Genomic DNA, 27,075 nt, shown 5'->3' with positions numbered 1-27,075 from the left:
ATCCCGTAAAGCTAAACATATTTCCTTCATGGTACGTAGGTTTGCATACCACCAACAATTTGTCGGATAGGGCAGCTTGCCCCGTGCAGGTATTGCAAATTTAAAATGTGTGAAGTACTCCCAGGCAAATCATCTTATTCTACTGACCACTATCAGACAAAATTAGAAGTCTCTGCAAGTAAAGTGATTCAATTCTCACATAATATGAGGGGACTCACAGCACTGTTTCCTGCACTGGTCGCATCTGTAGATCCAGGCATTCCAATCACTGACGGGGTCAGTCTCAAATTGTCTGATGTGCTTTGTATGGATTGGTGAAAGAACGCATGCATCCCAAAATATTAGGAAACATTACCAGTAGCGTGTCATTGATTAATTACTTTCGATTTTAAGTGAAGAGGGTAGTGAAAACAACAACATATGGTCTTAGGTACAGACCAGCAGTTGTTCCGTTCTTCTAAAAAGAATATTTCTCATATGAAAGGTTTGCATATCTGCATGTGTCTGAGTCAGGGCCTCATCACGAGTTGGGCAGTATCCCGGCGGTAAATCTGCCGCAATACCGCCTAACACAATTACTGTTACTGCCACTTGCTCTGGCGGTATTACAGCCGGATTACAAGTGGCAGTGGCGGTGCAAGTCCCCATGCAGTGGTAATTCTGCCACAGTAATTGCACCAAAAATGGGCGGAAAGTCGGCGGATTTACCTCCAGCTCAGAGCTCAAATCAGGCCCCTAGGGGGCAATGGGAGGGAGATGCGGGAATCAAGCTGTGGGAATTCCAAACAGGTGTCTCTGACTGAAAGTAAGTCAGGAAATAGTGGAGTAACTTTGCTGAAAATGATGGGGGAGACATGGCATCTAAATGAAAGGGGCCCCTTTCAAATGAGTGGGACAAAATGGTGTGCCACAAATGTTGGGGGGGCAAACACCCTTGTCCCCCTTTAAAATTACGCCCATGTCAGGAAAGAAAGACAAATGAAACCAACGATCATTAAAACTTCAAACTTTGACGTTTTGATGTTCGTTTGTTTGTCTTTCTTCAAAAGGATATTGATCTCTCTGTCTCTGCAAGGGAAACTTAAATCGGAGGCAGAGGGGCTTGATGTCACACAGGAATCCATTTTAAAAACGTGTCATTCATCAAAACTACGGGGCTTCGTGGCCGCCTTGTCCTAGCCTGCATGGCCTGGCTGGCTGAGTTGACCTTCTTTCTTTCATCTTAACTTTAATTTGTTACTTACTTTTGTTGATGTTGACGTGCTTGTTGCTTGGACCACTTATTGCCTCCTCGAGTCAGCCCTCCATCACGCCACACTGAATGCTTTATGTAAAGAATGGTCAATGCATATGTTTAATGCAGAGTTCACTTTGGCCCACTTCGTATGGATTTAAAAGCACCCCACACCATATTGAATATGATTTTGCTTGTGGCTGGCTGCCTGATGGGCCAGTCCACTGCTGGCCTCTGCCTGACTAATGCCGGCCGCGGCCTACCCTTTTTTATAGAACCTATAACATTGAAAGGAATCCTCCATCTGGTTAATTGCATCTTGTAATCATCGTATATTTTTTTAGTTATCACCTGTTTTAAACAAGAGGATCATTGTCTCAACGTGCCTATATGCTCTGGTGTTGGTTTACACTATGGCCTTAATGAAGGAAGCCATCATTGAATTATTTTATTTCCACATGAGATTTATGCTTTGACTGGATTTCATGCACCTTCACATTTTCAGTCCTTCCTTGTGATTTTCAGCCTTCCACCAGTTGCAAGAATGCTGGCATTAATCTTTTCAGCGTTCCGGCCATTCCACTATGGGGTTGCTTGAAAATGATTTAGTTTAGGGTGTGTTACTTGACTAACTTGGCCAGCCACATTGAAACCTGCGCTTTGCTCTCAACCACATTGTCTAATCGTATTCCTCCTCTTTGTGGAAGGGAGCCAAACAGTCCTTGGTTAATGCCCGATCATACAGCCATACACACACCCAGTCTATCCCCTTTATGAGAGTGTGACCCCACTTAACAGTGCGGTCCCTCCCTGTGGACATGGTCTACTTTGCCTTTGTTTTCAGCAGACAAGATAATAAAGGCCACATCTCAGCTCAAATCTTCATCGGCTTTGGATGCTATTCCATTAGCGTTATGAAAGGATATAATGCCAGCCATCACTCTCTGGGTGGCCCAAGCCATTCATCATTCTTGTCAGTCGCTGACTATTCCTCCACAGCTGAAACATGCACTGGTGACTCCACCTTTGAAAAAACCTTCACTGAATCCTGCCTGTCCTAATTTCTACCCTATCTCTCTGCTCCCCTCCTTTATAAAGCTCTTGGAGGCTCTAATTGCTCCTTTTCTGGAATCTTTCACTTTCTTTGATCCTTTCCAGTCCGGTTTCCATCCAGGTCGGGGCACGTAGAGCATACTGGTTTCAGTGGTGGATGACCTTGCACGTCTCTTCGATCAGGAGGGTGTGGGGGTGTTGGTTTTATTAGATCTATATCCAGCACTTGACACTGTTGACCACCCCATCCTGCATGCTCGCCTGGCCGGGGCAGGGATATCCGGACAAGTACTATCTTGGTTCTCTGCTTTTCTTGCTAATCATGCACAAACTCTCTTTCTTTCACCTTTTCACTCAGTGTATGTCCCTTTGACAACTGTGTCCTCTACGCTATTTAATGTTTACATCCAGCAGTTGGTTAGGCTCATCCACTCCCATGACCTCCAATGCTACTCCTATGCTGATAACACCTAGATTATTCTGCGGCTTAATCTTCCCCACCCTGATCCAGCGTCTCAGCTGTGGAGTAGCCTGGAGGACGTGGGTAGGTGGATGACCTGTAATTGACTTCAGTTGAATAGGACAGGACTGAGATCCTGGTGGTGGGCCCCTCATCTACACCTTCTCTGGGGACTTCTGCTTTTTGGCCTTCTTCTCTTGGTCCCTGTCCCACTCCCGTTTCCGTTGTGAAGGATTTGGGGGTAAAAATCTCTTCCTCCCTCTCCTTGGAGGCTCAATTGGCCTCTCTTTGTCAATATGGTCATTATAAACTGAGAGTTCTGTGTAGGGTATTGCAGAAAGCAGCAGCCAGACTGGTGGTAGGCATTCCCTATCATATGTCTATCATATGTCCATCTCTACAGCTCTATGCCAGCTTCACTGAGTTCAATTTAAATCCATGTGTATTGTGCACCAAGCCTTTTATGGCCAAGGTGCAGAATATCTGCAGAGTAAGTTTCGCCCTTACATCCATAACTGGCCTCTTCGTTCCCTTGAATCATACAGTATTCTTGTTCCATGTATACATCTCTCTTGAATTGGGCGGCGTGCATTCTCTGTCGCTGCAGCTAGCTGTTGGAATTCTAATTCCACTTGGCCTTCAGGTGACGGCAGATTATTTAGGTTTCCGGCGGTCACTAAAGGCGTTTTTGTTTTTCTAAGGGTCGACAGAGGGTATGAGCTGCATGAGCAGATTCTGCATAGCGCCAAGATGCCTTTGGGTGGACGTGCGCTTTATACATTTATATAACATAACAGTGCAGCTCCTCCCAGTCACCTTATCTTTATTACTCATCCCTGGTGTAGGCTTTGTAACTTTCTGCATCACCCCTCACCTAGTGGCTCACCACATGCCTTAGCAGCAGGGCCTTTGTGAAGTCGGGCAATATCATTGCTATCGCCTCCTCCTCAATCCCTCTAAATTCCTTTATATCAATAATTTCTACCTCAATTTCAAGAAAAGGTACTCAGAAAAGTTAAAATATCGCACCCTGAGGGAACAAGCCAACACCCCTTATGCTGGAACTATTAGGCACATCTCAACAAATGGCAGGTTACAGTAAGGACACTGTACCTTATCTTCAATAGTTACTCAAAGTTCTAAAAATGGGGGCTCAAACTTTAAAACAATATGCCCCAGAACAAAAAATAAAAAAACTCCCATCGGCATCTACAACAATGGGATTATTATGTTTAAAATATGGTATGCCAACCTCCAAATCCTCATGGCTATCCTACGTGCCCACCAGGTAATGACATCAGACCTCCCCAAGCCGGAGCCCTCATGTACCAAGGTTATCATATCATCTCACCTAACAAAATCAGAAACGGTGCATCCAGTCAGGGCAAAACCAGTAGGTTACCTGTGCCAGCCTCCGTGTTCACTAACCACCAACTAGCAACACAGAAATCCCAATTTATGGACACAAATACAAAAATGTGTAAGCCTAACCTTCCAGCCTAGCCAAGTCAAGTCCACCTGTAATGTCAATGATGTTGAGCCCTCTTCGGCTCATCAGAGGAAGACTAGAGACCACACATTGTCTAATAGGCCTGCGCCCTCCTCCTCCCCAGTCAGGTCAAACCACCAGACCCCATCCTTATTGGAACCCTCAGCAGCAAGTCTGCTGCCAGAAATGTATTCAATATAAAAGAACAATTAAATGATTTCCAAACAGATCATCTTAGTGTTTCAGAGATTTGATTTTTTGATCACCTTTACTACCTTCCTGGCTATACTACCCCCCTCATATAAGATTGTAAGTAATAACAAAAACATCCAAAATGGGTGGGATAACATTGATCTCCTTGGGTAAACACTAAATCCATTCAATGCCCTTCTCTGGGAGCATTGGTTTAAACATGTAGCATTCATAGAAAATAATATTTCAATCAACTCTGTTGTCACATACAGACTGCTTGATTACATAAGGAACTTTCTAATAGAAAACATCTACTTTGTATACAACACCCTTGACTCCTCTTATAAGAACCTAATCTTAGGAGACACTAATAATTAACCTATGGCTAGATTCCAATTCGGACAAACAAGCCTAACACTTCTTGCCCACCACCATTGGCAAATGCAATTTTATAAACAGCACATAGACAGACAAACTTGTCTCGGACATTAGTATGTCCAGCAATATCGCCTTAAAACAAAAAATCATCCCTCTTATGAGGAAGAAAATGGAAAAGAATATTAAATTACAGATGAACCATTACGCATGACCCGAATAAATTTAACCAGTCCCCAATTTATGTCACTGCCCATTCCCCTCCGAATATTTTTCTTTTAGCTGGCTTCTAGATATTCTCTCGATCTCACATGATTTTGCTTGCACTTTTTTTCTCTATAAATTTACTTGAGCTTGCACACTAAAGACTGAGTTAGAAAGCGCTGACCTGCAGGGTTAGCATGCCAAGGTCAAAGGCACCCGTAAGGTGCATTTAACCACATTGACTAGAACAGACAGCGGAACTGTACATGAGAGACCAGAAGTCGTCATGTGGGTGGAGGACCAATGCCACTTGGTAAGGCATAGTCAGACCGGAAATCTTCATATGGCGTCTCAACCGGAAATATATAAGTGTTAAACATCTTTGGGGAACTTAGTTCCAACTCTCATCCACACAAGTTCCTTCTTAACTCTATAGAGAAAAGATGGACGTAGACTTTCCAGGTAAAATCCATACAATTCAAAAGTTCATCAAAGTCCAGAATGTGACTAGCAAATTGGGTCAGACCCACCAACCACAAACTATCTACCACCCAGACTAGCTTCAAACAATGTTCCCCTGACAGTATCGCCAAACTGGTTACAACAATGAAAACATCAGGAGCTCAAATAGAACTGTGCCCAGCCACATTGTTCAAGAAACATATCCTGACCTTGGCCTCCCATATGGCTTGAGTTGTTAATGCTTCTCTAAAAACAGGGAGAATCCCTCACACAAACCAGCGGTGGTGATTACACTCCTTAACAAAGTTACTGCAGAGCCTAATAACCTTGAAAATGACTAAACCCCTCATGGTGGAAATACTGGACAATATTGGAGAAATGAGTCAATAATCAGCTTTCGGACTATAGAGAAGCTGATGCCCAAGTGCATGGCAAGTAGTCACAACTAAGTATTTTAGGGAGTAATGAAACTGTCCCCGTTCTTAGGAGAGAAAATACCAGGTCTCTGGACAAAAATAGCCCATCGATTTTGCTCCTCTTAAACTTAATTGGTCAGATAAGGAAAATGTGCACCTGTATTGAAATTACTCTTAAAGGGGCTCTGGTTAGATCTCTGATTATGGTTCAACGTAACTATTGTTATTGTTAAGGCTTTTGAATTGGTCTTAACAAATGGTTCACATAGTGGTTCTGGTCAGAACTATGATTATGGCTAAACTAGACTATTGTAATAGTTTTTATATTGCTTTTAGCAAATTCCAAATTCATCAGTTGTGACTTGTCCAAAACAGAGCTAGGTTAATATTGGGTATGAAGGCACTCAATCCAATCACCAATGGTTTTGATGTCTTACACCTGCACCCCATTGGGCACGGGTCCCATTCAAAACACTTGTGCTTAGCAAACGGGGTATATTCAACAAAGGAACACACTACATTTCATCCCTCTTGGCATATTACCTCCCCCTCAAAAAACATGAGACCATCAGATGAGAACCTTCTTATTCCATCCGACGTACAGAGAATCAAACAAGAGTGTAGAACCTTGGCGTCCCATGCTGGTATGAGTTGGAATGAATACCACAATCTACTCGGAATGGAAATAAAAGTCCCCAGATTCAAACGATCACTTAAAGCCCATTACTTCAGAAAGTCTACCTAGATATTAAGGATACGGCCTGCAGAGATTCTAGCTACTGACCCCACCCTCTATCCGTCCACCCACCTAACTGGTGCTCTGTATGGAAATCTGCACCCGCCAATTCATTGATTTGTGTCCACAATTAGAAAGGTTGCCCCCATTAGGTGAGGATTCAATTCATGGGTGCTTTGGGGCAAGGTCATTTGAGCACCCCAACCCTCTCACTGGTGGTTGGCCAAACAATGGTCTATGTTAAATATTTTTGGCATTTGTTTAACCCCATATTGCCTTTTTTGCTCCGTACCTTTACCTGTGTGTGTTCTCCAGCACTATATATTGCTCTGAGAAGTACACTATACTTGGTTTGCTGTATTACCCTTGATCTTTGTTCCCCAATCTGATTACACAGACCGCTCTGATCCCCCTTTTATTTCTGATTTTAGTACTGTGAAACGTCTTTTATATAACACTTTTACAACAAAAGAAATCTTTATACATTTTGCAGCTTTCCATTGTTTGAAATTTGAAAAGTTTCTGCATTTGCATCAACACCTTTGTGTTTTTTTCATGCATATGTCTGTAAATATGCACTGCAGGACATCTGTAACTAAGAGGTCTGGGTTGCTCTGCAATGCAGATGGTGATCGACAGTGTTGGTGGTGGCGGTTGGTGTTCCTGACGCCACATGTAGGTGATTCGGGTTTTGATACAGAAGCAAATGTCCAGGGCAACTCTCTGAGAGCAGCATCTAATATTACTTCCTATTATTATTAGGTTTTTCCAGAGCGTTTTTCCGTCACATATCTGGCGATGTATTCCCCCTTATTTTCTAGTATATCAATTACAATTGTCCCCATTATCCTGTGTCAATATATTTCTCTAAGCAGATCATGTTGGTCAGTGGCGTAATGTGATAGAAAGGCGCAAAGCCTTAAGTAAGGCTTGAACGCCTTTCAATCACGCCACATTTTCATTAATTTGTCTGTCGGAGAGGACTTGTGTTCCTGCCACCTCCTTTTTTCGCTCCACCACAAAAATTCTCCAACATCTGCACCGGCATGGATTTTCATGCTGGCGCAAATGCTAGAGATGCCTGTGGGGTCTGCATAAGGCATGCGGACACCATAGGGATCGATTGGACACGCTAGGGGAGCATGTACAATTGAAATGAAACCCTTTGCAAATACTGCTCACCATGCTTGCATGGTAAACAGTGATCCCAGTTGAAAGGAAAGTCTCCCCGACGTACGAGCATGTCAGGCAGCGTTTCATTTCATTTGTGAGCGCCGCGTGCCATGAGAGCATGTCAAAAAGCACTCACAAACAAAAGCCAACTCTGCCTGGCATGCCAGTGTTCAATCACTTTGCACTGCGGAGCACAACTGTGAAGGGCAAAAAGTGGCGTACATCCATGTGTGCCGCCTTTTGCCCTTTACATTTGCACACTGTAGTGCAAAGGACGAAACTTTGTCAGCGGTAAGCCTCTTACGTTAGCAAAATGAGCTCCTATGACTCCCAAATGCACACATGGGTTGTTCTGTCCTGCCACCAATCCTTTGAAGGGTAACCCTCATTTACATATCGAGTGTAAGCAAATTGAGGAAAGGGGCTACTTGCGCAGCATAAATGACACTCTTGCCACATTTCTTTTGTCCCCCTCGATCCCCTTGTTAGAATCTCACTCAGGTGTGTGCACACAGCCTTGCAGAGCATGTCTCGATATAATCTCCTAGATTGAGAAATTGTGTTTTACTCATGCCCCCTTTGCTTGCCTCCAATTAAGTCCAGCCTACTGCTGCCGGAAATACAGCTCCATAGTTACCTTGCTGTTCTGTGAACATCCCCTCCCAGGAGTATTCCGGTTCCTGAGCCTTTAAGTCCTCCAAGACAGGTGCTAAGTAAAGGCCACGTCTCTTCACGATTCGGGGAAGGGATAAGCTGCACGCACAAAAAAAGAGAGCATTTATGTGAATGCACTTTAGTGTTTTTTGTTCCTGCCTAAAGCCTACACAAAGGTGACATAACCACACCAAATATACAGTAATTCATAATTAGGAAATAAAGTGACAAAAATAAAAAAAAGTACAGTTCTAATATACTTGACAGTAGAAACGACGTTTGTGTTGTGACGGCTAGGCCTCTCCTCACTGGAGCCCCGTGGGTCTGGGGCCCTGCACACCATTAACATAAACACACAGAGACAGTGAGCTCTGCAACCTTTCTTTATTTCCCTCTGCAGGTTTCCGTTCCCGGCCTCTACTAGCCCCTCCTCTTCCACCTCTTCCCCTTGTCCTTGGCTTCCCTCTTCTTCCCTTAAGGTGGTTCGCTCCTTAAGGTGGACTGGCCATGCTTTGTGTCACACTACCCCTCCCCTTGCTTATCATCTTTGAAGGGCTTAATCTTTCTCCTCTGCGTTCTGCAGGCCTTCGTGGTATTCGCTTTTGTCTTGTTCTCTTCCGTTGTTTTTCTTCTCTGCAACCACACCAGGACCTGTGTGCCCTCCTAACGAAGCTGCCCAGGGTGAGATCTTCTTCCCATGGTGTTTGTGCTCAGGGTCCATTCTGTCGTGTCTCCTCGGTGAAGTCCTCGGTTCCCTCAGCGGCATTGACCCTGTCATTCGCTCCTGTTCCACATCCTTCCTCCCCATTGGTTGGTATTGTCCTCTCTGGCATCATTAGCTGCCTTTCAGGCTGGGAGCCTTTCCCTTCAGCCCAGATGACGCTGGCATTTGCTGTTGCCGATCCCCTTCTCTCTCTTCATCCTTGGAGGGCAATATCTGAAAACTGTTTTCCGGGCCTTTTTTCTGTCCATTCAAACTCTTTGCCTAGTACCCCCTTTCTTTGGCGTCCTGCTGAGCAGCCCTACTCTTGTGTTTCTCTTTTCAGCCATGCTATTTGGTTGCCGCTGTTGTGGGCCATATATTTTGAAGCCAGTAGATGGGTTTGTTTCCCATCCCACCCAGTAGACGTATTGTGCAGTCGGCAAGTTGTCGTCATACTGACGGTTGGTGTTATAGTATAGTCCCGTGTCCTGGTCATAGTGACAATCCAGGGATTCGTCGTATTCGTAGATTGAAGTGTCAGGGACTGCCTTTTTGACACATGGAATCATATTGGTCGGAGGGGGGCGGCCTGTGTAGCAGTATTTGTGCTGGGCGTCTCAGTGGCAGCCGGGGTCTCTGCAGTGCTAGTACAGGCCTGAGGCACGCTGCTTGGCTGTTTGTATGGTCTAGGCCTCTGACAGCCCATTGCTAGCACCACCTCTAGACTGATGATGTCATTGATACACCTGCCCATGCTGCACGTGGCCTTCTCGGTAACTGGAGTCTGCTCTTGCCTCATGCTCCTGCTTGGGGGGCCACTGATCAGCGGCAGCAGCTGCGCTGGCTACGGTGAAGGCTGTGGCCCAGTTTCCCACTGGGAGGACCATGTGTTTGCACACCTTTACTCTGCAGTCAGCTGTACTTCCTTTGTCCGTTATCTCAAGTGGTGGGTGTCCCCGCCTCCCCACCTGCAGACCTTGAGGGGCCTCCCGTGTTGAAGCATGCTGACTCTCTATCAGTCCTCTATTCTGTTGTGGTTGCTTGTTCTTGGTAAGTAGAGTGTTACCCTTGGCAGGGGGCGCATGCAGAGAAACTGCGGTTGTGATGTGTTCCACTGTTCTGTAGGGTGCCATGTTTCGAAGTGTGATAGTCTCATTGTGACATTTTTTTGAGAGCATCGTTTTTTGCACTCCGGAGGAGTAGTGTTGGTCACAGTCAGATTTAGGAGCACCACCTCTACAGTCCAGCCTTCCCTCAAAGGTGTATGGGGGTCACTTGTTGTCTGGCCCCTCTTCCCCTTTTGGTTTGGGCTTGCTGTGGTGTATAGTGGTGTGTTTCTCTTGACTTGATTCTTGTCTTGTTGGTCTTGATGTCTTGATCGTGAGGGCCTCTGTGGGTGACTGCGTCGTGCCCCATCTCTGGTTGACTTTTATGGGTAGGCCCGGTAGTGTCCTGCTATGTAGTGTTCCTGGCCTGTGCTCTTGTTCCTCAAGGGTGTCTCTACATGCGTTAGATCCTCTTTGGGTTTATAATCCTCCCTAGCGGCATAGTGTGGCGGCCACGTGTTTTTGATTGTCCCTTTCTTCTCCTGTCCCTACGGTTGTTGATGTTGTGGTGGTCGCCGCGCTGCTACTCTCCGTGCAACCGTGTGTGATACGCCGCCCCCCTGGAGAGGTTTTCCTTGGTGGCGTAGTGTGGATGCCACTTACATTATGCATGCTGTTATTGTCCTTGCAGCCGTGTGCGATGTGTTGGCTCATGTATCGGCTCTCTCTGCGAGAGGTTCCCTGGTGGCGTAGTGCGGATGCCACATGCTTTGTGCACACTGCTCCTCTCACTGCAGCCGTGTAGTCGGTTCCCCTTGGTGGGCGTGTAATGCACGCATCCCTCCACCTCCTACTGCTGGTGAATGTGGCTTACCGTTGGCTGTGTGGGTGCCCCTCACCCCCTGACTTGCTGGCTAACACCTGGCGCTGCTTCTCTGGGCCAGCTGCTACACTGTGTTGGGTCCTCCTCACCATGGCGTGTCTTCCTGGTGTCCTCGGTCCTCTTTTCCAGACCAGGTTAGCCTCCTCTTTCACCGGATCTCCAACAAGGGTCACTCGTCTTCCACAGCGGCTGTCCTTCTTTTCTTCTGCGTCCTGTTGGGGTCCTCCTCACCCTTAGTTACACTCCTGTTAGTGGTACTGGTTCTGCATCCGGGCACACAGCGGTTCTGTCTCCTCCTATATTTGGTACCTCTCCAGGCCCTCACCTTGGGCATTCTCTTCCATGCCCCCTCCTTGGGCAGTCTCTCCTGTGGCCCCCTCCTTGGGCAGTCTTTTCTGTGGCCCCTTCCTTGGACAGTCTATCTCTGCGGTGCACTTTTATCTAGTTGCACTTTACTCCTTCTATTCTTGTGTGCTCCACTGGCGTCATCATTTTTGTTTCCTCTGCAGGTCATATTCTTGTGCCGTATGTTTCTTTTCTTTTCTTTGGGTTATTTGTGGTTTGCTTTATTCTGTGTGTACACTTCTTTCGCGTCGTAATCTCTTCTCTGCACTCCATAGTATGTACTTCACATAAGTCCTTAATGCAGGTGTCTTCCCTTGGTGCTGCCGTGGCATGTCCCTTTCCCCCTGTTTTTCTTTCTAATGTGGGTGTGCAGCATATAGCTGCCTCTCCCCTATTTGCTCTTTGGACTGATGCGGCATGCGCGGGCAGTGGCTCTCGCCTCGAGCACATCATCTGCTAATGGTACATAGCTGCCTCTCCTCTATTTGCTCTTTGGACTGATGCGGCATGCGCGGGCAGTGGCTCTTGCCTCAAGCACGTCCTCCGCTAATAGGAGTATGCATCGAGGCACGGTAGGCACGTTCTCCTCGGGCTCCTCTGCTTGGCTGTGTGAGTGAGAGGATGCGCCCGTTACCAGCACCGGTGGAGCGTCGGTTGAGCACCGGGCCGCTCCGTGCATGTTGGGGATTATCCTGGGTCATTCGCTGAACCTCCTCTTCATGCAGCAATCCACTGGCTGAATGTGCTGTGCTCTGGTCCTCTACGCCGCTCACAGCACACACAATGTCCGTCCCTCTCTTTCTAGTGGATGTCAGTGTTTCGGATTCCTTGGCCACGGGTGCTCCACTCATGTACTCGCGTGGACCTTTCCCTTAATCTCCAGCTGTTGTGACCTGGTTGGCCTCTCCTCACTGGAGCCCTGCAGGCCCCGCAGGCCCCGCAGGCCTGGGGTCTCGCACACTATTTCCATAAGCACACAGTGACAGTGAACTCTGCAACCTTTCTTTACTTTCCCTCTCCAGGTTTCCTTTCCCGGGCTCTACTAGCCCCTCTTCTTCCACCCTCTTCCCCTTGTCATTGGCTTCCCTCTTCTTCCCTTAAGGTGGTTCTCTCCTTAAGGTGGACTGGCCATATTTCATGTCACAACAGTTTGGTATTAAGTTCCCCCAGACGCAACGAGTAGAATGCATGAACATTATAAACAGATTAAAATCGGATTTGACTAGTATGCAGGGACTGATAATAAATGAAACCCATTAGTGCTATGCATTTGACTGGCAACTGAACACATCTGCTGGCTATTTGCCTGACTTAGTGTAAGCAGGAGGGATCGGTTAAAGCAGTTGGATATTCTTGAGACAAAGCATGAAACAGCCGCGCTAATTACGTTTCAGCCAATTTGGAAAATGAATCCAGTGTTCCATCTAGACTTAGACGAAAATCTCATGGAGGCATAAAACACGGCGCTCTTCCAAGATGGAGAAGGAAGTTATGGTAGAAAAGCAAACTCTGCTTCGTGGCCTTTCTACGCCTTCGAAAAGGACGACATTTGGCTGGAGTGCAAAATGAAGGATAAAGACTTCACACCATGCTTTTATGCTTTCATTTTGTGTTCTAGTCCGTTTTAAAATGCCCCCCCCTATATGGAGTCGTAAAAAAGCTAACAATAGAAGCATTCAGCCTTATTTTCTAAAAACCATTGATTGCTTGCGGGGGACCAACCATGTTAGCACTTATGCGCTGGTGGTTCCTCTGCATTTTTCAACAGAAACACGGCAGCTGCGACAACGAAAGAGTTAAAGCAACGCAACGTTGCTTTAACTACTGCATTGCCCTCTCCGTCTCCTGAACAAGTAAAGGACGCCTACAAATTACGCGTTGCAGGTGGCGTGTATTGATGGATTCCTGTGGAATCCACCTGTTTTTCTTGGGGGGCGGGCAGAACTCGAGCCAGATTCCATCGGAATCCATCCGTTTTGCGCCTGCATGAAAATGATCTAATCTCTGCTCCGTGCCCCTCCTCCGGCTCGTCACTGGTCAAAAATGTTGCAAAGCGTTACATGGAGATGTGAAAGCATTAAGCCTCGCCGTTACACCTCCATTGTATACCCCCTCGACCCCCCCATTTAAAACGAGGCCCATTAGAATGTTACATTTCTGTGAAAATCTGGATTCGGGCATTTATTTCCTGCATATTACAAGGGAGACTGGAATGTCCTTTTATGAAGCCTGCAGTTTAGTTTATTATAAATTGGGACATGAATATGGCAAGATGGTTGTGTAGCCTATTAGCCAATAGGGTCGTCAGTGAAAAGACCTTTTTAGAAAAAACAAACTAAAAAAGATCGATTTAGAAAGACAGCTCTGTGAATGTGCCTGTCAGGCACATCAGTAGCTGGAAGAGCCGTCCGGAAGAACAGGTATGTGTGTGTCTGTAAATGTGTGTTTCTGTGTGAGTGAGTGGGTGTATGTTTCTGTGTGCATATGTGTAGGGAGTACGCTTGTGTTGTAGCGGGTGAGAAAATGGGGTTACGGGGGTTAACCCCCCCCAATTAACAAGAGAATTGGCGCGACAGGCTGGAGGTGGGGAAGGAGGGGGCAGTATGTGCTATTTCAGCATTTTGAAGCCAACACAAAAACCGCCCAAAGAAATCGGTCTATTTTGTGTCCGGCCTTTATGATGTAGGAATATGACAAAGAACCGCCAATAGCAGGGATACAGGAGAATGCCTCAGGCAATCAGCTTTGCAGAATATAGGTCCATAGCTGCATGGTAATTCACTGCAATTCTTCAAAATTGCAGGTTTGTCCAACAGAATGGCAATCCACCCTTAACACTGAGGGGATCATTTTATAAAAAGTGTCAATTTCCTTCCTGGGGACCGCCAACGTCACCACCTATTTGCTGTTGGGCCCTTGAATTATCTTTGCACGTTTTCAAAACTAAGTGTTGAATAAAAGAGTATTAACAGAGGTTATCTTACTCTTTCATGTTGCTCTCGGTTTTGTAAAACCTGTGAATGTGGCCTGCAAATTACACATTGCAAACAACATTTACAATGGAATCCACCGGCTTTTGGCCAGCTGCTAAATTTTGTGTAATTCAGCCTTAAACGAATTGTAGGCAAAGGGGGGAGGCACAGCAGTGATGTTAGCTATGCTTCGTTCCCCTTCACTGCCATCAGAGTAATTGGCTGTAGAGGTAAATAATCAAGGAGTAAAAGCGTTACATTTTTATTTTACACCTTCTTTTCCCGTTTAGCCCCATGTAAAACGACTCTGTGTGATAATTGCTATCAAAAGCTTTCAACCCAAAATGGCTTCAGAAAACAGACAAGCACGGCATTGCAAGCAAGAATTGCTCACGTGTCTGACCGTTCTCTGTATCTCACCTGTGTTGTTTGTCTACATGTACCCTCGCTGCAACCATCTTGTAACCTGGTCACTTGCACGTATCGCTGTCATCCATGCCTGCATAATTTGCAACTACATGTAACCTGTTGTTCTTGTCTAAGTCTCTGGCGCCCAGTTACCTCAGAGTTTGGCGCATGGTATAAATAAAGAAACTAATGGAAAACGGAACTTTCCATGCAGCTTTGGCAGGAATCCACGTTTTCAGTGGTTCATCGTCTATGACTGGATGGACCCCGCCTTTATGACTCTTCAGTCCTCTGCCACTGTCTTTCAATTAGTAGAAATGAAAGAAAGCACTCTGATCTGAACACCTGAAAGGAAAGTTACACTGTAAATGCCTACTGCCTTTGCTGATACTGGAAGTGAAACCTTCACACCAGGGACGTTTTGTTTTACCCACAGAATGTCAGGAATCCTCCTTCCACGTTCAGTTTTTTGCTTTCTGTTTTGGTCACTCTTGCAGTTACCACGTACTTCATAGCATTACTCACTGCATTTGCTTCCGGTCTGCTGAAGACAGCTCTATTATTACATGTAACCAGGCATCTCCCTCGAGGCATGAGTTCTCAAGCAGGCTCTAAAGGCACCCACGACTCCCAGGTGAGGGGGGAATTGGTTTGAGTTGATTTGAGGAGTGCTTAACAATGCAAGATGGCTCAGCTAGTAACTTTATCCATTTCTTTCTGAACTGCAGGCCCAGGTTGAGTCGGGGTTAGTGGTTTCTCCTCAATCTTTGATGTGCAGAGACCAACCAGGCATGAAGACTGGACCTAAGCATTGGAGACCAGGTGGGATGACTGATTTGTGTTTCCTTGGACATTTTCTTCAGTGTTCAGAATGTTTATCGGACCACAGGCTGGAGAGGATTTAATGGACAGTCATGGATGAGGTTGAGCTTAAATTGTTACCAGCATGCTACTTTCTGGTCCTGATTTTCATTGGACCAATTCCCGCATTCTGAGTGGTGTCGTCTTGGTTTCCTATAATGCATTCTGTATGCCTGTGCGAAGCCCAGGGTCCTGGCTAGTGCTGGTAGATTTTCCGAGGGACACTGACTCTTTCAGCAATTGTCAGAATGCACTCGTAGGTCGGTTTTTGATTTTGGCCTGCATTGTTCAGACACCCGCAGACTGCCCCTGGGGGGTAGCTGTGTCCAGTACAAATCAACACAACATAACATAAACTAATAGCTCTGTGGCAACACGCGGGCTTGGAAGCAAAACCACGGTGAGCAAACAAAAAAAACAAGCGAATTATAAATAACCTGCCTTTCCACAATGAAACTAGCGCCTAGCTAGCTACGGGTTATGTGCACTGTAAATACATGCAAAACGAAATAAATGAATAAATTAATAAAGGACTGCTATTAAAGTTTCCAGGATGCCTAGAGGTGATTTTGCAGCTGATGAACGTTTAGCAGCTTTCTGTGCTTGCAATTTGCTTTCTTGAGGAGTTGACCTTTGTCTTCTATTTCTTGCAGTGCTCTCCTTTGAGTTTTCAGATGTAGTCAAATAGAATTCTGGCATTTTGTGATATGACTGCCTAACAGACCATACTTTGGTTGATCAAGGTCATGAATTGTTGACTCCTGATTGCTCAGAGGGATTCATTCAACCTTGTCTTATACATGTTCTTCAGCATGAGGAATCTTCTTTCTGCCTGTCGGGCAGATTCATTTGAGGCAAGGCAGCCACTTGGGATGCAGCACAGTCTGTCCCTCTTGTTTACATTTTCTAAGCAGATACCTGTGTTCTTTCAAGTCGTATCAACGTCTGCACATTGGGTATTCTGGGACTTCCTCCAGATAATACTTCTTACGGAAATTGATAAATATGCTCTGTTTATTCAGTATTAGTACCCGGCGAGGGACAATCAGATTGTATCAATCAATCGGATTTGCCCTTATAGGGATGTTGTTACCCGGCCGAGAAAGACTCACCTGCTGCCCAGAGCACCGCTATCCCACAGAGTTCCTTCCCTTTTTTTCCGGCTGCCATAGAAAGGGAGAAGGGACTATATATAGTTCCATTGCGACAATTTTCTTTGTTTTCTTTTCATTCTATCTTTTTAATGGCCACCATGGAAAGGGAGAAGGGACTATGTGGAACCATGGCAGACATTTTCTTTGCTTTTTTTGCTCGAATTGAGAAACGGTTGACACTTCATTTCTCAACTTGAATAAAAATACTATTAGTACCCTGGTACAACGTGCTGGGGTACTAATTGCAATATAATCCTCATAGGGGGGGGCATTACCAGTCGGGTAATGCCCCTAGGGCAAAGTTTAAGCCTTTTCTGACCAGTAATGCCTCCCTCCTGGGGTTCCATTGCTTTAATAAACTCCGGGGTATAGCAGTTTTTATAGGATGATGTTTTTTAATTGTTGTCTGCATGGCTCAAATCCTTTATGCTTTGCTATGCCCAATTTTGTAAGGAATATTACGAGGAAGGGGGATATAGGGGTAATGCTTAGATTACTTTCCTGTAATTCTCCTTTCACTTTTGTCCTACTCTTCTTTGTCATAGTCCTTACATCCCTTCCTGCCCTTCCCAAGAATCTGTTGCATTGGCCCAGAATGGGCAAGTTTAGGAAATCCAGACGTTTTATACCACACTTGGCGGAGTGGGTGCGAATGGCTCTGAAAACCAATGGCAAATATTAAATGAAACAGGAGTTGCTGCACTTGAGGACTTTGATGAAGATAGGTAGGATTAGACATATTGAGGATTACAGGTAGTTAATGAAGACACCTCACACAAGTTAATTGTGAGAGACTGGTGCTGGGCCCCTAGAGCTGTTTTTCTGCACAGAAAGAAGATCTATTTGAAGCAGGGTAGTGGTAAATGACTTAAAAATTCAGGAAAGGTATGTAGAAGGGGAAAATAAAAGATACATCTAAAAGAAAACAGTAAAGAAACAAGAAGAGGATTAAACAAGAGGGACAGAAAGGGATGGAAAGGAATGTTTTGATTTAATTGATTTTGATGTTGGGTGGTTTTACAAAGTGCAGGCGTATTACCCGACGGCAACTTTGCGCTTTAGTATAACCAGGTAGAATGGAAGAAGATCTTAGTCTGCAAGTATTACCCACTATTTGTGTTCCATCAAAAAGTGCTGTCATTGGTTGTAAGTCAAATTAAATTGCTGAGTTTTAATTTGTTCTTTAAACACTGGATTGGTTGAGTGAAGTCATTTATAGCAAAGTTTGGATGCCTGACACTAAAGCACCTCCCACCAAGGTGTTCCTTCTTGTAAAATGGTACTTTCAGCAATGTCAAATTCTGGGACTACAGATATTGGATGAGTTTGCAAAGTTGGATTTTGTTTGAAAGAAACGTGAAGATCTGAGTGAATGAAAAAGAAAGTTCATTGCATTAAAAGATGAATGACTGGAGAAAGGGTCTAAAAGAGTAAAAATAGAGAAAAATCAGACTTAGCTTGCAACTCATGTGCAGACAGACTTAGATGGCAGAAAATAATTCACACTAGCCCCACAGAGAATGGTAACGAGTTGGATAACATGCAGAGTCACTTAAAGACTAACATTATTCATTAAGCAATAAGCCCCGAACTGGGGCCTTAACGAAGTCCCTGGGGCATTACCGGACATGGTAATGCCCCGCACCCCCCAAATACCCTGGCGAGGGGCTTATTGCTATTAGCAGCCCAGCCCCTTTGGACTGGGGTACTAAAAGCAACTTTATTCAGTTGCGATAGACGCTCTGGCATTTTGCAAATGAAAAAATGAAAAGAAAATGGCTGCCGTGGAAGGAGAAACGATGTCCGTTCTCCCTTTCTATAGCGGGCATTGAAAAGAGTAAATAAAAAGAAAACAAAGAAAATGGTCGCCATGAAAGGGAGAATGACTACCTTTTGTCCCTTCTCCCTTTCCATGGCAGCCACTTGCAGGTTGGAATGATCAGCGAGGAACCGTGGAGAGGGCCAGCAGCAGAGGTAAGGCGTTGCCAGCCGGATAATAATCCGGCGAGGGCCAATGAGCTTTGTTGTTACAAGCTCATTCACCCTCGCCGGGTATTAATCTTGAATAGTCTCTGCGTTCAGCTTACACTTATCCTGCAATACGTAGGTGAAGAGTGCATCTCAATGTGTATCTTCTATTAAAATAATCAAATTGTGTTACACTATACTTGGGTCAGGTGAGCCTCCCCCTATTAGTTGACCTTGATTACTCAAGAGGAAGCTTGTGCGAGGGCCATTTGCCCTGATCATTACCTGCTTTCATATCATGAACATAGGGCCAAGACAAATCAACCTAACAGAGCTTTATCAGGAAAATCTGAATAAGGCCCATGCATGCGTGGACACTTTTGAGGGGCAATCAGCAGGCAGCCAGTATGCCCCTCCTCACCGTAAATGTGGCAAATTGGTTAGATAGCTGAACTAGGACAATTGCTATTGAATCATTGGTTCTTCACATTTCCAAATTGTGTGTTCTTTTACAAAACACTGTCTCCAGGCCTCTCCACATTACCTTGGTTTGAGTCAGTGAATATCACTATTGCCTTACTCCTCAATTCTCTTAAATGAGGCTGGTAAGGTCAGTCGCTGTTCCCCAAGAGATCAAGGATTCATACTCCAGCCCAGACGTAGAAGGGGTGCCTATCGATCCCGTCACCGAAGGAATGAATGCCACTGTGAGAGAAGCGACATCACAGTGCAGCAACATGTCTCCCTTTCGGGAAAACTTTTTTACACACTGCCTCTGGTTCCATGTCAGACAACCTATCCACAAAGAACATGTGGGAGCAGAACTGGTTGCAAGTCTGCAGTGCAAATGAGATGTCCAGTGGGTTGAGGGCCATGCTCACATTTTTTAAACCACTTTCTAAAAGCATGTGAGGAATGTGTAGGCACTCCTATTTAAGGTGGGTAAGGGATCTGAGGAACAAGTGCATGCATTATTTGTCCGAGACTGCATGTTTTGTATTGAGTGAGATAGCCACACATGGCTTATATTTGTATGCTGCATTGCTATATTTTCCCGGGATGCTGCAGGTCATGTATGAAAGCATTGGTAAGGCTGAGCTTGGCCCACATCAGTAGAACTATAGGGTGTGCTGCAAGCCTGACAGCAGCAAATTGGTAGAGCTGTGTCGGGGCAGAGCTTTGAGGAAAAGGGATTCAGAAGAATAAGAAGTGTATTGGCGAAAATGGGTTTGGGCCCTGTACTGGAATCCTTTGGGATGCTGCAGACAGCGCTGTGGTACATTGACAGATCGGAGGTTGGAGCATTGGTGGAACAGTTAAGAGCAGCCTGGTTGTCAAGTAGTCCCACGTCAGGCATGAGCAGACCATCTAGTAAATATTGTATTCTTTGAATTCAGGTACATGTAGTTTTACATTTTGGAAACATAAGCCTACATTTCCCAAAATGCCAAGTTAAAATAAGAATGGATGAGCTAAACATGTCTGCAAAGGACACCATGAGAGGTCTGGACAGAGTATCTGCAATACCAGGCTCAATTCTGGCATTTCCAAATCCCAGTAATCATTTGTCAACAGAAAGGCTTCTTCTGCAGGATTATTTCTACATTATTAGAATTTAATGTCTGTGATTCTGAGCCAAGGTGGTTCCATTGATCGGTGTCTCCTCCCTTTATAGAAGCCCCACTGTCGACCAACACCCATCGTTTACTCCTGTCTTTTCTCCTCCCAGGAAAGTTTGCAGGGATCGGCTGACTCCCGTGTTTTTTCTGGTGGCATGAAAAGTACGTACACCATTCCGAGAACCTGCGCGCATAACAGTACCCTCCCCCAAAGATGGGCCCCGTCTTCTCGAGGCCCAAAACTCAGACAACAAACGAGGAGCATGAATATGATCGACAGGCTCCCATGTCCTCTCTTCTGGACCGTAACCCTTCCAAACCACATAATACATTCTGACACCCCTGGAAACCTTGGTATCCAGGATCTTGTGGACTTCATACTCCTCCTCACCCTGCACAGACAGGGGAGGCGGGCGGGAAGGGAGAGAGGTACCAGGATGAAAGGCCTTGACGAGGGACACATGGAAAACAGGGTGTACTTTCCATTTGGCAGGGAGAGACAGCCGTAAAATGACAGGATTTATTACCGCAGTGATAACAAACGGACCGACATATCGTGGGAGAAGCGCTCGTCTACCAGGGATACGCAAATTCTTCATGGAGAGCCAAACTTTACCCCCCACAACATACTTAGGAGATGGAGAGCGATGGGCATCAACAAATCGTCTGGCAGTAGACTGAGCACTGTCCAGGTGTAGTTTAACCTGCGACTGTATTGAAACAAGTCGCTGAATGCAAGAGGAAGCTGCAGGGTGGTGAGCGGGCAAGGCCGGAGAAAGAGGCATCGACCTAGGATGCCTACCATATAAAGCAAAAAATGGCGAAGAACGTGTAGAGGTATGGAGAGAATTATTATAAGCGAACTCTGCCATAGGAAGCATGGACAACCAGGTGTCCTGATACTGGTGAGTAAGACATCTAAGATACTGTTCCATAGTTGAATTGAGACGTTCGGTCTGTCCATCCGTTTGAGGATGGTACGAGCTGGAATAGCGCTCATCAATACCAAAAAAAGCGGTAAGAGATTTCCAGAAACGAGAAGTGAATTGTGAGCCCCTATCAGTAATGATAATGCAAGGGAGGCCAAAAAAACGGAAAACATGTTTAAGAAACAGATCCGCCAATGTAGGAGCAGCAGGGAGTCCTTGGCAAGGTACGAACAACGCCAATTTAGTAAAGTAATCAATGACCACCCAAATGGTATTGAAGCCAGAAACCGGGGGCAAATCCACCACAAAGTCCATGGAAATCATATACCATGGATAATCAGGAACAGGCATAGACTGAAGCAAGCCGACAGGTTTGGAACGAGGACTTTTACATTGGGCACATACGTAACAACAAGCAATGTGTTCAGTAACATCTTTAGCTATAGAAGGCCACCAGCACCACCGTTGTAGCAGATCGATGGTCTTCTTGGTACCCGGGTGTGCTGCTAGCATTGACTCATGACACCACTTGATGGCCTTCTTACGTGTATCTTCATCTGGAAGAAATAGCAGACCCTTAATATGAGGCAACCCTATTATGACTTCAATGTTAAGTCTGGCGGTTTCCACAGGATTATCTCTCACCCATTCCCGTAATCCATCACGCAAGGTGGGTTGTAGACTACACGCACAGATCACTTGGTGTGGTAATAGAGGACGACCATCTGTACTTGGAGAAGATGACTCGCCATGAATGCGCAAGAGTGCATCGGCCTTCGTGTTTAAAGAACCGGGCCGGTAAGTAATGGTGAAGTTGAACATAGAAAAGAATTCATGCCACCTAGCATGCCGAGCAGTGGAACACTTAACGGACTGTAAGGCTACTAAATTCTTATGGTCAGTAAAAACCTGAACAGGGAATGCTGTACCCAGTAAGTGATGACGCCAGGTCAAAAAGGAGTCCCGTACCGCTAATAACTCTCTTTCAGTTATAGTATAGTTCCGCTCATAGGAAGTCAGTTTCCTTGAATGAAATGCCACCGGATGCAACCCCTTGGTTTCTGGGCATTCCTGAGACAATATGGCACCAAGAGCAATGTCCGAAGCGTCAGCCTCTACGACAAATGGTAGATTTGGATTAGGGTGTTGAAGCACCGGAGCGCTGGTGAAAGCTGCCTTGAGACTCTGGAAGGCTTGATCACAAACATCGTCCCAATAAAAAACCACTTTACTGCTCGTCAAAGAGGTCAATGGGGCGACCAAAGTGGAGAAATCCTTAATAAACCGCCTGTAAAAGTTTGCAAAACCCAAAAAGGATTGCAGGGCTTTCAAAGAGGTGGGCGGAGGCCATTCCAAAACCACTTTAACCTTAGACTGGCTCATTTGGATTCCTTTACTGGTTATCTCATACCCCAGAAATTCCACTTCCGAAGCATGGAAAATACATTTCTCTAACTTAGCAAACAGATTATTCTCACGCAATCTGTGTAACACACGGGAAACGTGTGTAACATGTAAGTCATAGGATGTGGAGTATATCAATATGTCGTCTAGGTAGACTATAAGAAACTGGTCCATCATGTCATGAAAAACATCATTAATGAAATATTGAAATGTGTCGGGGGCATTACAGAGCCCAAACGGCATGACTCTGTATTCAAACAAGCCATACCTGGTTTTAAAGGCTGTTTTCCACTCGTCTCCACTACGGATTCTTACCAAATTATAGGCACCGCGTAGGTCTAATTTGGTGAATATAACGGAAGAACCCAGCTGATCCAGAAGTACTGAGATGAGAGGAATGGGATATTGATTCCGAACAGTAATGGAATTGAGAGCCCTATAATCAATACACAGGCGGAGGTCCCCCTCTTTTTAGGCACAAAAAATAAGGGAGAGGCCGCAGGTGAACGAGAGGGGCGTATGAAACCAGTTTTCAATGACTGATCAATGTATTTCTTTAGAATGAGGTCTTCCTTGTGGGTTAAGGAATAAATCCTACCGGAGGGTAGTTTACCCCCCGGGATCAGATCAATAGGACAGTCATAGGGTCTCTGTGGAGGCAAAACCAAACCACCTCCTTCATCAAACACATCTTTGAATTCCGAATATTCAGTAGGCAAAGCACTGGTGATAACTGCTCCAACAGTAGAAGCGATATCCAATAGACGACGACACGGACTACTCGCTGGGAGTTTGTTCTTCCAACACCGGTTCTCGCAAAATTCTGACATAAGTTCAATACTGCCTGAGTGCCAATCAATGATAGGATTATGCAACCGTAACCACGGAAGACATAATATGAGCCTGAACTGAGGTGCAGATATAAGATCAAAGAAGATAATTTCGGAATGCCCCATCAAGGTTTCCATTTCCAAATCCTCTGTCTGCTGGATGACCATTCCTGAAACCAAGGAAGATCCATCCACAGCGTTTACAACAACGGGATTTGCTTTATTAATAGTAGGAAGACCCAGATCCTTGGCATACAGGGAATCAATGTAGTTTCCTGTGGCTCCAGAATCTATGATTGCTGTGGCTTGAACTATCTTGTCTTGTGATAGCTTGAAATATACCACTATTTCAATCAGTTGGACAGATAAGAGTCCTTGGATACGTAATTGCTTGGCAACTGGACTCCTTTCATTGCCGAGCTTTCGCGTTTCCCTGTTTCTTGGAGGGTTTCTTGGTACAAACTTGGTACAAACTTTCAATAAGTGTTCCGAAGATCCACAATAGAAACATAGGTTGTTTTTCTTCCCATGCTCTCTTTCTTCTTGTGAAAGAGGACCTCGGGTAGCTGCCCCAATCTGCATTGGTTCTGATGTACTAGGGGAAGATAAAGGGTTGACTTGGACGTCAGGAATCAGACCACGTTTCTCCCCTTTTCTGGCAGCTTTACGAGCGTCTATCTGAAGAACTAGTTCCAGTAGTTCTGGAAAGGAGGCTGGAACTACAGGTACTATAGCAAGGGTATCCTTTAAAGATTCAGACAGACCTTCATAGAACAATGAGGCCTTCTTATCATCCGGCCAAGCCGTCTCAGCAGCTAATTGATTGAATTTGGCTAAATAGGCCAACAGCGTCATATCCCCTTGCTGCAGGCTTAATAACTCCAACTCCATGACTTGGGCTTTGTATCGAGTATCAAACACCTTCCCCATGGCTTCAATCAATGCGTCACAATCGAACAATAAAGGGCTACCCTCCTCCAAAAGAGGATTAGCCCAGGCAGCTGCTGTACCCCCAAGATGGGACAACAAGAAGGCTGCCTTAGTAGCAGAATCAGGAAAAGCGCCTGGTCGACATAAAAAGTGCAAACGACATTGATTCAGAAATGTCCTGAAATGTTTTGGGTCCCCATGGAATCTTTCTGGTGGAGCCAAGGGAAACTGGGAAGTAACATACACCGGTCCGGCCCCCGCCTGTGCAGGTTCAACGACCGGGGGAGTCGGTAATACTGGTGCTGCATGAGGCAAGGGTTGTATGGCTGTTTGGAGCTCTAGAATTTGCTGCTGAGTGGTGGCATGAACATTGGCCATATCTGTTCTCAAATCCGCCACTAATTGAAGGAGGTTAGCTAGGGTCTCATTGGGGTCCATGTTTAAAGGCTTCTGATTATGTCAGAATTCCTCTTCACTGGTTGACCCCGTAGTGTAGAAGAAGAATTCTTCCCACCAATGTACCCCTCTGAATGATAACAATACACATACAGAGGGATCCATTAATTGAAAGATGTTTGGATATCCCTCCGAGACCATCGTAGCTGTAGAAGGAAAGAAGCACAATTAGTATCCAAGTATACTGTGTGGCTTCACTAAATACTAACACTCCTCCCACACTAACCTGCTCAAAGATAGAACTGATCCTAAATTGATTAACCACGATCTGAGCAGGAATCGGGAAATATTAGGAATATTCTGCAAAAACAAGTGACCTCTCTGGTTACAATCCCTATTAACACTAGACTACCAATAACAAGAAAAGACACAGAGATTCTTACCCGATGGATTCCAGGGTTAATTGCACATGGTAAAGGTTCGTGATGAAAGAGAAAGATAATTTCCGTCTGAGTTAGAAGGAATACGGAAAGTCGAAGTGTTTTTACCAAATGGTGAAACAACTCCCGCGATGCAGCGGACGCTGTCCCACGTTGCAGCGGAGGCTGTTTCGCTGGACGGCGGATGTCTTCCCACGTCGCTCCCGCAGCGCAGCTGATGCTGTCCCACGTTGCAGCAGAGGCTGTCCCGCGGCGCAGCTGAGGCTGTCCCACATTGCAGCTGAGGCTGTCCCGCGGCGCAGCTGAGGCTGTTCCACGAAGTAGCAGATACTGTGTTTAACAGTACAAGAAGTAACCAGAAAATAGCAAGAGTGAATGAAGTCAACAACTTCAAAAGAAATCCTTTAAACAAACCAGGTCAAATCCATACGAGCAAACTTAGACTGAGGATTAGGCAATAACAACATCCAAGGGCAGAAGGCAAGGGTCGAAAACCAGTAAATCACTGAAGCACCAAAACAGACTAGGAATATCCAAAAGCAAGGTTGGTTAGAGAAGCAAGGGTTCAAGATACCAGGTAAACAAGATGTAAGGTAAGTAAACAAGTAGCGCCAAAAATGCTTGATCAGAAGCACTGAGCAGAGCAAGCAGGGGGGCGGGATTAAATACCCAATGTCACATGATCACCGCCGTGAACCAGCACGCACGTTGTATCTCCTTAGCAATGCATTGCTAAGCTTCCATGGCAACCTCCAGCCGCCTCGAGATATTCCTCCCTGTGAACCACTACACAAAGTTCGGCTGACTCCCGTGTTTTTTCTGGTGGCATGAAAAGTACGTACACCATTCCGAGAACCTACTCGCATAACAGGAAGGTCAGGAACTTTCTGAACACTTATCCACACTGATCCTAGCTTGCATCAAATACATGGTGGAGATCTCAGGGTTAGCTCTAATTCCTGTGCTGTAGAATCGACTCTCCATCAAAATTATTTTCCTGCATGGTGGAGTTGAGGAAGCAAGGCTATTCATTGGTCAACTTTAACAGAATGGATGAGGAGGGAGGAATGATGGAGGAGAGAGGATGAGAACGGACGAATGCGAAGGATGGCTGATGACCAAGAAGGAGAAATAAGTAGTGAAGATAAGAGGTAAGGTGAAGGAATTAGGATTGAGGAGGGTGGCAGATGACTGAGGAGGAAGAATGAGCAATGATGTGGGAGAAGCAAGAATGAGGAGTCAGGTCTGAGGAGTGAGGGGTATCTGATGCTTAAGATAGAGGAAATAGTATGAGGAATGATCAGTGAGAGGAAGTAGTGAGGTATATTTAAGGTGATGGTGGAGAAGAAAATAGGACTTGTGAGGACTGAGGTATGAGGAATTAAGGTATGAGACACAAAGAGGGCAACATATGTCTAAGGAGGATGCATGTGGAGTAAGTAGTATTGAAGAGTGGTGACAGAAAGTTAAGATTTAGGAAGGAGGTAAACTCAGTGAAGAGAATGAATGAGAAGTGTTAAGTTGAAGTAAGGAGGAGGAGTACCTTTTGAGGAGTGAGGAGTGAGATATGAGGAGTGAACATGGGAGTTAATGCATGAACAGGGAGGAGGATGATTGAGGAGGTGGAATGTACAGTGAGGAAAAGAGGTGAAGAGCATGCTGCTAACATTTAGAATGCATCTCAGCGCTTATTATTATGTAAGCTCGAGGATCATGCAGAGGAGTGGGGAGGATACTAA

General features: G+C 45.4%; 1 protein-coding gene across 1 annotated transcript in view; it reads right to left on the bottom strand.

The window, feature by feature from the left end:
* The window catches only part of LOC138497284 (uncharacterized), a 901,742-nt gene that overhangs the window by 305,673 nt on the left and 568,994 nt on the right, over positions 1–27,075 (bottom strand). The window contains exon 11 of the mRNA XM_069620635.1: positions 8,432–8,547. Within this exon, the coding sequence (XP_069476736.1) occupies positions 8,432–8,547 (116 nt within the window). The remainder of the gene's footprint in view (positions 1–8,431; positions 8,548–27,075) is intronic.

This window comes from Ambystoma mexicanum, chromosome 5q (genome assembly GCF_040938575.1).
Source record: "Ambystoma mexicanum isolate Mex_15411 chromosome 5q, UKY_AmexF1_1, whole genome shotgun sequence".
NCBI classification, from domain to species: domain Eukaryota; kingdom Metazoa; phylum Chordata; class Amphibia; order Caudata; family Ambystomatidae; genus Ambystoma; species Ambystoma mexicanum.
Note: the sequence above shows the minus strand (reverse complement) of the source record. Positions and strands in the feature narration are given on the sequence as shown.